Source organism: Lipotes vexillifer, unplaced genomic scaffold (genome assembly GCF_000442215.2).
Source record: "Lipotes vexillifer unplaced genomic scaffold, Lipotes_vexillifer_v1.1 scaffold663, whole genome shotgun sequence".
Lineage (NCBI taxonomy): Eukaryota > Metazoa > Chordata > Mammalia > Artiodactyla > Lipotidae > Lipotes > Lipotes vexillifer.
The window spans coordinates 1,090,055-1,103,254 of record NW_006788963.1 but is presented as its reverse complement, the minus strand read 5'-3'; the positions used below and the strand labels follow the sequence as shown (position 1 = coordinate 1,103,254).

General features: G+C 39.3%; 1 protein-coding gene across 1 annotated transcript in view; it reads left to right on the top strand.

Annotated features, from left to right (window-relative positions):
- Positions 1–243: 243 nt before the first annotated feature.
- The window catches only part of AKAP9 (A-kinase anchoring protein 9), a 151,628-nt gene continuing 138,671 nt past the window's right edge, over positions 244–13,200 (top strand). Inside the window, exon 1 of the mRNA XM_007461897.1 lies at positions 244–508. Coding sequence (XP_007461959.1) covers positions 461–508 — 48 coding nt within the window. The 5' untranslated portion in view covers positions 244–460. The remainder of the gene's footprint in view (positions 509–13,200) is intronic.

Sequence of the window (13,200 nt, the reverse complement as noted above, 5' to 3'; positions counted from 1 at the left end):
CCAGGCCGCCACCTGGGGAGTGGCGTTAGTCCCCGGTGAAGGGGGCTGTCTCCCGCCGGATTCTCGCCTGTGGGCGCCGACGTCGGAGGCCGGGTTGGGGCAGCCCCCGCAGCGGCGCGCGGGGTTGGCGAGGGCGGGGCGGGGTGGGGCGGGACCGCGGGCGCACCTGCCCCGAGCGGCCGGGCTCGCGGCGGCTGCGCGGACAACGTCCCCCTCCCTCCCGTCCCGCCGTGTGTTTACGTGGAGACGAAGATGGCGGCGGCGGTGACGACGCTACCCGTGCGGCCGAAGACGGTCAGCCAGTGAGCGCCGAGACTGGTTCCACTCGAGTGGGGGGGAACGCCTGGCCCAGCCCTGCTCCCCGGGCCGCGGAGCTTGCGGTCGCACCCCCGTGTGAACCGACCTTTCCTTTCTACCCCGACCCCCTGCCTGTCTTCCCCCAGCCTTCCCCGCAGAAGCTATGGAGGACGAAGAGAGACAGAAGAAGCTGGAGGCTGGCAAAGCCAAGGTAAGAGAGCTGGAGGCCGCCCGGCCTGCGCTGGGAGGCGGTGGCTGGGAAGGGTTGGGAGGGGGCTTGGGAAGCGGAGATCTTAGCAGCCCTGGTGCGCCGCCTGGGGAGGGAGGTGCTGCAGGGTCTGCGTTTTCCCCTCGACTTCTCTCCCTTTTCCAACTGAAAAAGACTGGTGATAAACTACCTAACGGATACTTCCGTGATGATTGGGTGCTGTGGCTCCTTTCTCGTGAATGCCCAAATATTAAAAATTCCTCTTTTACTGTATTGCCATAAGCTGATATTTATTGCTTTTAAATCTCCAGCGTTTCGCTTTTTTAGGGAGTTTTCTGGGTTGTGCAGGCATTGTGCTTTGCTTTTCAAGGTGGGGATTTGGGGCCTTTCTTTATTCGGTAGGGGATTTGTACGCTCATACCAGCTTGGCTTTCTTAGGTGGCACGCTGGCACTCTTGGGTGTGTGATTGGCCTGTGACAGCTGCCTCAGCCGTGGCTTGAGTGTGCCACAAGTGCCAGCTGTGAACTTCGCTTTAGGGCCGTTTTTAGAAGCATGGCTTTGTATGTTTGTGTTTGGAGGTCTTTGTCATGGCATGCGCTTTGTATTGTGTGGAATGTTAATGCAGTATGTGAATGGAACTCCTGGGGACGCAAGGTTCCATATTCTAAGCAACACCTATAGAATTCCTGCTTTAAATAGTTGAATTGTTTTATATATCTTGAGTCCCAATGTGTGTATGAAAAAGCCTGTAAAGCAAACAATGCAAAAGGTATTATTCACTGGGTTTCATGAAAAATTTAACATAGGCAAAATATAAATTAAATAGAATATTTCTTTTAAAAATTACATGTTTGAGCATATATTTTGTCTGGCCTCAAAGGCTCCCTTCCTCCCTATAATGAAATTACCGTTTTTACACTATATTTTGTCTTATTAGAGATCACTGTTAGTAACCATACTTGCACCTCAATTAAATTATAATATAGTTAACTGTTTCTTCTCTCTTCCTCACCTTCTCCTTCCTCCAAATAAACAAATAAACGAGACTGGGTCTGTGATTTCAGTAATCACTGAAGGGCCATACTGCAGAGATACAGTGGTAGATGCTTAGCACAGGTTTCTTAAATGAATATAAACATATGAACTAGCTTCATATTATCTAAGGTCAAAGCGTAAGTGCTTGTCTGTTATCGGGTAGATTATATTACTTTAGGATCTATACATGGAAGGAAAAGGGAATCGAGGCATCTTTAGAAGCCCAAAGTTGCTTACATTTCTGCAGTCTGAGGGTCTGAGTGTGATCTGTGAATCCAAGAAAGTGGAGGTAAAGTGTGCACCTCCTTCCAAAAGCGTCGAAGTTCTGTTCTAATTAGACATTTTGTTTGTGTTTGTTACCTGAGAATTTTTACTGTCTGCCTCCAGAAGTATCTTTCCAAAGTATATGTGAAGCAGTCCAAAAAACATGGTTTACTTTGGACAACACAGTTCATAATAGAGGATTTATTTAAATTGCTTTGATTTGGCAAAAAAGAATTCTAGTTTCTTTGTGTGTATGTGTGTTTTTTGTCTTTTAAAATTCTGCCTATAGGATAAAAATCTTCTCCTTTTAACATTCACTTTTATTGTAGAAGATTATCTTCTAGAATAGATCCCAATTTTTCCAGTCAGAAATAAATCTGTGAGACATGTAAGGCAAGATATATTTGCTGGAGCATTGGCGACACAATATAAAAACACTGAAACAAACTTCAAAGACAATATTAGGAGAATCGTTTTCTAAAGTATATTAGTGTGACGGAATATTATTCAGCCGTTAAGGTTATGAAGACTGATAGGAACATGGAAAATAGAGTGAAAACAGCATCATCAAAAATAGTGTAGACATTACTTTACTTGTATAAATGTGTGCTTTTAGATTAGGACTTAAAAACTTTGGATTGTAAGTGTAAGGTCGTTCAGCAAACCTGTACCGAACTCCTGTTTTATACCAAGAGCCGGAGATAACAGAGGTGGTGATAGTCTCTGTTTTCATGTTGCTCAAAGTTTAGTGGGACGGACAGACACTGGGTAATAAGTAGAATGAGAGAGATGGTATAGTAGGATATTGGGCGAATTTTTTCATTTGGTAAACTGTGTTAAATGTTGCTACCTCATTTTTAAGACTGTTTTACAGAGAAAGCTCTTGATACTGATATTAATGCAGTCTAGCATATCAGATAGTAAGTACTCAGTAAATATTTGCTTAGTGAATGAATGAGCAGAATGACTATGAGTTGTTAATGGGTGCTACTTTACTAGCATGTTGTAATTTAATAACAATATTCCAGAATTCTCTTAATTGGAAGTATCTTATTGCTGGCATTAGAAATCTCTTAAAATCAGTATTTCTAAAACTTATTCAGATACTTGGTTCTCTAAATGTCTTGTTTGTTCCTTGGACTTAAATATTGTATTTGATAGTCTAGTTTTACAAACCACAACTTGTAAATTTTTTACTTGGTGTTTGGTAAGCTGTTCATTGGAAAACTTCCTTCCTTGCTCCATCTCCTCTGCCTCCTCCCCTAACTTGCTGTTTTAGATTTGCTGTGACTAGAGAACCCAGTAACTGAGCTTGATACAGTGTTTTGTAATAACCAAGCATTGATGGAGCCTGGTGAATGGGCTTTATGACAGTTTACTTCTTCTGCTACCTGTTGGTTTTTTCGTTTGCTGTTGGGTCCTCAGTGTTGATGTAGTAAGAAGCCTGACCCGTGGAGATGTGAGACATTACTGCGATTAAGTAAATATTTTCAGAGCTGGGCTAACCCCTCTGCAAGGTGCTGACAGGGACGGTACTACATAGGCTGTCCTTGTGTTGATCCAAACTATTCTAACTTCACTTTAAATGACTTCATTTTTTCCCAAGTAAAATTATTTACAGTATTATGTAAAGAAAGTATTGTAATATTAGCTAACAAAATTAGAGGACAGTTATGTATTTAGTATAAAATTACTTCTGCAAATTCACCTTAGGTATACTTTTTAACATTCTACTAATGTAGTAGAATTCAGTAAAACCAAAGTTTTTAATCAACTATTCAGCATTTTATATAATTGGCATTGTTTGTTTAATAATTATTAAAAATTTTTGCCTATTGCATTCAGTAAATACTAATCATATGATTTTTATTTGTTTAATGAGCATTTTCAGTTTGGAAAGTTTTGCCAATTGTATGCAAAAAAGGACGGTGCTCTGTGCAAGCTGTTTATTAGGTTATTGATAACAGGACTTTTCAATTACTTTTTCCACTCAAATAGACAAAGTTAGTTATGGTGTACAATTGTTCTTTGCATATTTCAGACACAGTGCTCCAGCACTAAGAAAGTTGCTCTCCATCCTTGTTTCTTTTAAACTTTCTAGATTTTAGTTCTTATATGTGACATAGCTTGCTTAGCTTTCAAAGCGGATACAGGAGTTTGATACTGTCAACATTTATTGCAACAGTGGTGCATTGTCTGTGACTTAAAAACTAATTAATGACCTTTAGGCTTTGTTGGAAAAAAAACAAAGCAAAACATGATTTTTAGATTATGAGCTTTAAGAGAGAATATGGAGGAAAGAATGGGCAGGTTTCTTGAAGTGCATATTGAAGAAAGGTTTTTAAGGCCATTCCAAGAAATGGCAGGAACAGGGATAGAGAAGTGGTTGGGTAAAAAAGATCCTTAAGATCCAATGCAAATGAAGCAACTGACAAAGGATTAATCTCCAAAATTTATAAGCAGCTCATGCAGCTCAATAACAAAAAAACAAACAACCCAATCCAAAAATGGGCAGAAGACCTAAATAGACATTTCTCCAAAGAAGATATACAGACTGCCAACAAACACATGAAAGAATGCTCCACATCATTAATCATTAGAGAAATGCAAATCAAAACTACAATGAGATATCATCTCACACCAGTCAGAATGGCCATCATCAAAAAATCTAGAAACAATAAATGCTGGAGAGGGTGTGGAGAAAAGGGAACCCTCTTGCACTGCTGGTGGGAATGTGAATTGGTACAGCCACTATGGAGAACAGTATGGAGGTTCCTTAAAAAACTACAAATAGAACTACCATATGACCCAGCAACCCCACTACTGGGCATATACTCTGAGAAAACCATAATTCAAAAAGAGTCATGTACCAAAATGTTCATTGCAGCTCTATTTACAATAGCCTGGAGACGGAAACAACCTAAGTGTCCATCATCGGATGAATGGATAAAGAAGATGTGGCACATATATACAATGGACTATTACTCAGCCATAAAAAGAAACAAAATTGAGCTATTTGTAATGAGGTGGATAGACCTAGAGTCTGTCATACAGAGTGAAGTAAGTCAGAAAGAGAGAGACAAATACCGTATGCTAACACATATATGGAATTTAAGAAAAAAAATGTCATGAAGAACTTAGGGCTAAGACAGGAATAAAGACACAGACCTACTAGAGAATGGACTTGAGGATATGGGGAGGGGGAAGGGTAAGCTGTGACAAAGCGAGAGAGAGGCATGGACATATATACACTACCAAACGTAAGGTAGATAGCTAGTGGCAAGCAGCCGCATAGCACAGGGAGATCAGCTCGGTGCTTTGTGACTGCCTAGAGGGGTGGGATAGGGAGGGTGGGAGGGAGGGAGATGCAAGAGGGAAGAGATATGGGAACATATGTATATGTATAACTGATTCACTTTGTTATAAAGCAGAAACTAACACACCATTGTAAAGCAATTATACTCCAATAAAGATGTTAAAAAAAAGAAAAAAGATCCAGTGAAGAGAGATTTAGCAAGGAGGTCTGTGGTGTCCTGTCGGTGAAACTGAAAGTCCAATGAGCACATGGAAAAGAGGAAGTGAAAAGGATAGGACATATCCAAGTGACTGGAATATGACAAGATTGGGGCAAAAATTATTTTCAAACAAAACACCTCTATTTTTATATATAAAAAAGTTTGTCGTAAGAACTAAACTGTGACCGTAAAATATTTATCTGTTATAGGCTACTGATTATTGAAATGTAAGTGAATTTCTTCTAATATGGAAGCTAAAAAAGGTTCTCATGTAAATTGTTAAACATTAAATGATAAGGAACATTATTTATATTTATTTCTCAATTCATTTCCATTGAAATCGGACATCTTATTGCATTAGTTAGCATCTCTTTAAAAAGTTTAATTTGGAAAGCTTCAGAATTTTTTAAAGTTTCTTTATAAACTTATAAAGGTTGTTTTGCATCTGGGGCATGGCATCTATTCTATGTATATTTATATGCTATTTGTCGTACAAGAACGGGCACTAGGTCTTTAGAGACATTTACTGGCTTATTTGTTCAACTAACAGTTTTGAACGCCTACAACTGCAGCTATGGACTTTTACTTGGCAAGCATTTATTTAAATTATCATGAAGTCTGTGCCTTATTGTCTGTGGGAATAATCCTGTCACAGTCCATGACTCTTAGCAGGTGTTTTGAAGAATAAATGCGGTAATGATTGAGAGCTTTTTGAGTTCTTCTGGTGCTAGATATAAAGAATCTATGATTTTTTTTTTTTACTTGAGGTGGAAGTCATATAAAAATTAACCATCTTAAAACAATTCAGAGGCACAATAGTTCAGCGTTGTACAACCACTTCTATCTAGTTCTGAAACATTTTTATCATCCCAGAGTAAAGCCCTGTATCCATTAAGAAGATACTCTTCATTCCCTACTTCCCCCAGCCTCTAGCAACCACCAATCTGCTTTCTGTTTCTATCGGTTTACCTATTCTACATATTTTATATAAATGTAATCATATACTGTTTGACCCTTAATGTCTGGGGTTTTTTTTGTTTTTTTTCACTTAGTATAATGTTTTCAAGGTTCATCAGTGTTATAATATGCATCAGTTCTTCATTTCCTTTTATGGCTGAATAATATTTTGTTGTATGTATATACCACATTTTGTTTATTTCTTCATTGATGGGCATTTGAGTTGTTTCTACCTTATGGCTATTGTGAGTACTGCTGCTTTGAAGATTCGTATATAGTATTTGAGTACCAGTTTTCATTTCCCTTGGGTCTATGTCTAGGAGTAGAATTTCTGGATCATATGGTAATTCTGTGTTTTTTGAGGAACCACCAAACTTTTTCCATATTGCCTGTATCCATTCCCACCAGCAGTGTATGAGGGTTCTAATTTCTCCACATCCTCACCAACACTTATTGTTTTCCATTTTTTTAAGTATATTTGTTTCATTTTTATTTTTGGCCACGTTGTGTCTTCGTTGCTGCGCATGGGCTTTCTCTAGTTGCAGCAAGCGGGGGCTACTCTTCATTGCGGTGCACGGGCTTCTCATTGCAGTGGCTTCTCGTTGCAGAGCACAGGCTCTAGTTGCATGGGCTTCAGTAGTTGTGGCATGTGGGCTCAGTAGATGTGGCTCGCGGGCCCTAGAGTGCAGGCTCAGTAGTGGTGGCGCACAGGCTTAGTTGCTCCATGGCATGTGGGATCTTCCCAGACCCAGGCTCCAACCTGTGTCCTCTGCATTGGCAGGCAGATTCTTAACCACTGTGCCAGCAGGGAAGCTCCTCTGTTTTTAAAAAATTATAGCTATTCTAGTGGCTGGGAAGTGGTATCTCATTTTGCTTTTGCTCTTTAATTTCCTAATGACTAAGGATGTTGAACATCTTTTCATGTGCTTATTGGCCATTTGTCTGTCTTTGGAGAAATGTCTATTCAAGTCCTTTGCCCATTTTTTAATTCTATTGTTACCAACTTCTTTTACATAATATTACTGATTATTACTTATTAATATTTATCTTACATATATATTTATATACTGAGAGGGAGAGAGAGGGAGAAACATGCAGTCAGGCAGGTGATGGAGAGAGGTAGAGAGAGATACACATCTCCATAGGATCATCATCCATCTTTTTTTTAGGCCTTCTGGGCTATGCCAAAATTTAAACTGTTCCTTCCTTTGCATAAGTTCCTGGTAGTTTGATTAGAGCATAATGCTAAAGTTTGAATTCTGTGTGGGCCAGTGAGTCATTTCATCCCATAGCCAGTTGTTTTACAAGTGCATGCAGCTGGTTCCAGAGGCACCTATTGGGTTTTTTGCTTGACCATTACCAATCCATTTTCACTGTGGGAAAAAAACCCTAATCTTCTTTAGTAACAAAAAGACCTGCCATTTTCATATGTGAACACAATAGACCTGTACAGGTATTTTACTGGTGTAAGATACTTTTCTTGTCATGTTGACTCCCCTTTTACTTCTAGAGTTTTTGTGGTCATGGTCACCAAAATATAACTTAGGATACTTAATGCTCATCTAGGTACACTGCATAAAGCTGTGGTCGATTTGCACGTGGATTTAATGCTGTTAAAAACAGAATTGTTCCAGAAGTGGTTTTGCATAAGTTATTTATTTAAATCTATAGATTCTTTTGTACCATGAAAAATTCCTTCATCCTCTTTGTTTCATGAACAGTGTGGTATTTGTTTTCAGTTGCCATCAGGGTTATGATTCTTATTGTGGTTTGCTATTCACTGAGATTCTTATGTGGTCTAAAAGTTTCTCTGTAAGTCTTTTTTTTTCCTTTTAAGAAATCATTTCTTAAAGCCCCCAAATTTACTTCTTTTCTTTTAAGAGGTCATTTCTCAAAGCCCCCCAAATTATTAATTTTCACTAATAAGAACTATACTAAACTATTCAAAATCCTAATCTGTAAAGATTTGAATTTATAAATTGTATTAATTGAATAGGTTCTCTGGTTACAGAGCTCTGAAAAACTAACAGGGTATAAAGTCTAGAATCTCTTTCCTTATTCTTGATACTGAACACACAAAATTAGTAAACAAAATTCCTTGTTTGCTAGGGCTCATTAATGGTGGACTCTGATTAGACTATTTATTCCTCAGGGGTCTCACTTTTTCAAGTTGATACTGCCTTATTGTTTCCCCAGGGAAGATAGGGACAGGGACCAATTATAACTAAAAATATTCTTCAGATTTATGATAAAGCAAGTTTAATGTATGAAAGTGTATAAGAGGATGCAGGGGAAAGAGATGCAGGGATTTGCGATGGGCATGGGGCAGTGATCTGTTAATTACTACACCATTTATGGTCTGTTGACTGTGTATGTATAAGTTGATTTCTAAAGTCAAATAAATAAGTAGATGCTGTAAAGGGCAAAGTACTAGAAAATGTGTAAAACCTGCATTAGCAAATATTTGCTGGGAGTTTATATATGAAATAATAGGTTTTGGCTGAAAGTTATAGAAACTTTTCAAAGATAACTTAAAATATTGGGAATATTTTAATGTAAAACCATCTACATTTGCCAAACTGATATTTAATTTTTAATTTGTATAAATTCTTCTTCTAATGAAAATATATGTCTGAGCATTTCTACTCCCTTTAACAAGAGAACTCTCACTTTTCCATTTTAACAATAGTAATTTTAAGTAAAGTTTGAGATAAAGAGAAGATAATAATTTGGGATTTTTTTTTAGGTGAGAAGAATATATATATATATATATATTTTTTTTTTTTTTATTAAAAGGGTGAAATGCAGTATAAGTAATTTTCATAGGCATTGGTGTTTTAGTCTTATGACAGAAGAGTCTATATAGTCTTTTTTTTCCTCTGTGATTTGGATTTAAAATTTTTAATGTTTGGGACTTCCCCAGTGGTGCAGTGATTAAGAATCTGCCTGCCAATGCAGGGGACATGGGTTCGATCCCTGGTCCGGGAAGATCCCACGTGCCACGGAGCAACTAAGCCTGTGTGCCACAACTACTGAGCCTGCACTCTAGAGCCTGTGAGCCACAACTACTGAGCCCATGTGCCATAACTACTGAAGCCTGTGTGCCGTAGAGCCCACGCACCACAACTACTGAGCCCACATGCTACAACTACTGAAACCCGCATGCTCCAGGGCCCACGTGCCGCAACTACTGAGCCTGCGTGCTGCAGCTACTGAAGCCTGCACGCCTAGAGCCCATGCTCCGCCACAAGAGAAGCCACTGCAGTGAGAAGCCCGTACACCACAAGGAAGAGTAGCTCCTGTTCACCACAACTAGAGAAAGCCCACGCTCAGCAAAGTAGAACCAATGCAGCCAAAAATAAATAAATAAATAAAAATTTTAATGTTCTTGTTTTCTATCTTATGTGCCATCATATTTTTGAGGCTCAGTACTTTATACCTGAGAAAGCATCTCAGTTGACAGCTAAAACCCTTTGAATTATTCTGCAATTATCTTCCTGTATCCTGTGTATTCATAACCCTATCCCATTAATTGTTTTTTATTCAAAATTTGTCTTCTACTTAGCCTTTTTCTTCCCATTCTAACACCACAACCCAGTAGGCCCACATTATCTCCCCTTCTATTTGGTTTCCCTGACTCACTCTCCTTTACCTTTCAGAGCCAACCAGTCACCACATTCTGCTGATTTTACCTTCTAAATATTTCTTGATTTATCCCTTCTGTTTCTACCTCATTGTCTTTCACTTGGACAGTGGGAAGGTTGACAGTGGAAGATAGAAGAGTATGAATTTGTGATGATAGTAGCTACCAATTTTTGAGCACTTTCTAATGCTAGGCATTATGCTAAGCGTTTTACATTCATTTTCTTATTTAATCCTTATAACTATTCTAAGAGCTGTGGACACTGTTCCTATCCCTATTTCATAGGTGGGAAAACCAGAGAGGTTAAGTAATTTGCACAAAGTCATGGTGGCAGAACAAGTATTCAAATCCACTCTGACCCAAGAGATTGTGTCTTAACTTCAGCCCTGCACTGGCTAAACAGTGATCCTTGGTCACTGTTTAGGAGGTAGGATTGAGAGGCCTTGGTAATTGTTGTAAAGGGTAAGAGAGATGCTATGATCTGAATGTTCATTTCCCCCTAGAAATCATATGTAGTGATCATACCGCCCAAGGTGATTGTATTAGGAGGTGGCGCCTTTGGGAAATGACTAAGTCATGAGGCCAGAGCCCTCATAAATGGGATTACTGCCCTTACAAAAGAGAGATTCCTTGCCCCCTTCCACCATGTGAGGCTATAGCAAAACGATGGCCATCTGTGAACTAGAAAGTGGGCTCTCACCAGACACCAGATCTGCTGGTTCCCTGAACTTGGACTTACAGCCTCCAGAACTGTGAGAAATAGATTTCTGATGTTTATATGCCGCCCAGTGTATGATATTTTGTTATAGCAGCCCAAACAGACTAAGATAAGAGAAGACTCTAGTTTTCTGACTTGAGCAACTTAAGGGATGTAGGTGCTGGTCTCTGAGATAGGGGAACATGGACAGATTTTGGGGAAAAGAGGATTTGAGTGAAATGGGTCTCTGAGATAGAAAATGTGGCCATTTTTGGAGGGTAACAAATATTTTAGTAAGATGAAGATGACTTTTGTTTTGGATACACTGAGTTAGAGGACATCCTAGAAGAGTGGCCCAGTGTAAAACTGAATATGAGTCTGTTCCTTTAGAAGGCCATGCTAGAGATAAATATTTGGTTTAAAGTTACTGGCTGACACTCTGGGAGTGGGGAGTTCACTCAAGATGCCGACTAAGTGGGATACTGAGAGTTGAATTCTGTGGAAACACCCATGTTTGAAAAACAGGTGGAGAGGTATCTGCAAAGGATACTGGATACAAACTGTTTACAAAGCTAGGAGATGATGATGTCTGTGAGACTAAGGGAAGAGTTTCAAGTAAGGAGGAGTGGCCACTTGTCAAAAATGAGAAATCAAGTATGATGGAGACTTGAAAAGTGACCTTGAGCTTTAGCAACAGTTGGTGAGAAAGGGAAGCGAAGAATTCAGATTACTGTGGGTTGGAGAATGAATGTGGATCAGGAAAGGGTGGTGAATGCTACCTACTTTTTCAAAGATTTGTTTTTGAAAAGCAGTATAATAGTAGTGGTTATGAGCTTGGACTAGACGAGACAGTCTGGGATCAAATTCTGGCTCTGCAGTTTATTAGCTTTGTGACTTTAGGCAAGTTGCTTAAACTTCCCAGTACTTCTGTTTCCCACCTGGAAAATGAGAAAAATAATAGTACTTGCCTTGGGGTTGTTGTGAGGATTCAGCTAATACATATAAAGCTCTTAGAAGATTGTCAGATTGTAAAAACTTTTCAATAAGTATTAGCCATCATCATCATTATTCTCATGCTGGAAAACTAGGTTGGGGAAATAGGCTGGGATCAGATAATGAGGAGCCATATGTGTTAGTTGAGATAGTATGGATTTTATCCTGAAAGTAGCCAAAAACTGTCAAAGAATGTATATTTGACATGTTTAACCTTTGAAAAGGGTTACTGTTTTCCAAAAAACATATCCCATATTCAGGTAGGTATGCTGCCACCAGGTGGCAGGTATATGTTATTGCTATACAGATGAGGCAGTGAAACCCATGAGTTGTTTGGTTTTTTTAATATAAAATATTGACTGATTCAAATAGCTAAATGTAATCACCCTACTTCTAGCAGGGCACTTTGTTCCCAAAAAACTGATTAGTTAAGTGAAGGAGAGAAAAAGAGCGTTATAGTAAAGATAGAGAGATTTCAAAGGAAGCTAAGAGAAGTATAGTTGGGCCTCATGGGAAACAGAACAGCCATTTGGAACCAATGCCATTCTCTCTATCATCCCTTATTTCACTTTCACAATATCCGATGCTCCTCTCTTTGCAAATCAGCTTCTTTTGCTTGTACATCAGTTTGCACATGACCAAAAATTAAGGATGAATCCCCAAATTTGTTCTATTCAATGGAATTGTTTCCCACTATAGACACTTAAAAAAAAAAAAAGGGGGAGAGAAAAATGATTTAAATAGTGCAAGCAAATCATTTCATAGAGTAACCATCTAGCTTAGTGGTTCCCAAACTTTGCTGCACGTTAGAAGCCTCTGGAAAGCTTTAAACAATTTCAAAGCCTAAGTCACACTCCAACCCCAAATCAGAAAGTCTGAGGTGTGATCCAGGACTCACTATTTTTTTTTTTTTTTTTTTGCGGTACGCGGGCCTCTCACTGTTGTGGCCTCTCCCGTTGCGGAGCACAGGCTCTGGATGCTCAGGCTCAGCGGCCATGGCTCACAGGCCCAGCCACTCCGCGGCATGTGGGACCTTCCCGGACCGGGGCACGAACCCATGTCCCCTGTGTCAGCAGGCGGACTCTCAACCACTGTGCCCAGGGAAGCCCATGACTCACTATTTTTTAAAGATCCTCAATGTGCAGTAAAGTTTGGGACCCACTGACATAGCTAATTTGTGTGATTCTACAAAACTAGGTGATTATACATCATGAACTCTTATATGCCAGCTACTTTACTTGGTGTGCAACTAAAGAAGTAAGGATGAGTTCCTCAGAAGGAAAACTGGCTGTGCTGAATACACAAAAAAGTATTTTAGTCTGCAACATGACTAGTAGGTTGATAACATAAATGTACTTTATGGGTGAGTTTAGGGATATTTATATGATTATTGCATCATGCACTGATTTTCAAATCCTTCAATAAGATTCATCTCCCCTTTGTTACTTTATGGACATCTTTTCTAACTCTTTGTTCCCCAATTCCAAGAGAAGAATCTAATCAACTGCCTCTTTTCTCATCAGGCTAGACTGGGAGGAGCAGCTGGGGTGTCCTGTATGGTAGGAGCTATGAGCACTGGCCAGTTTCCTC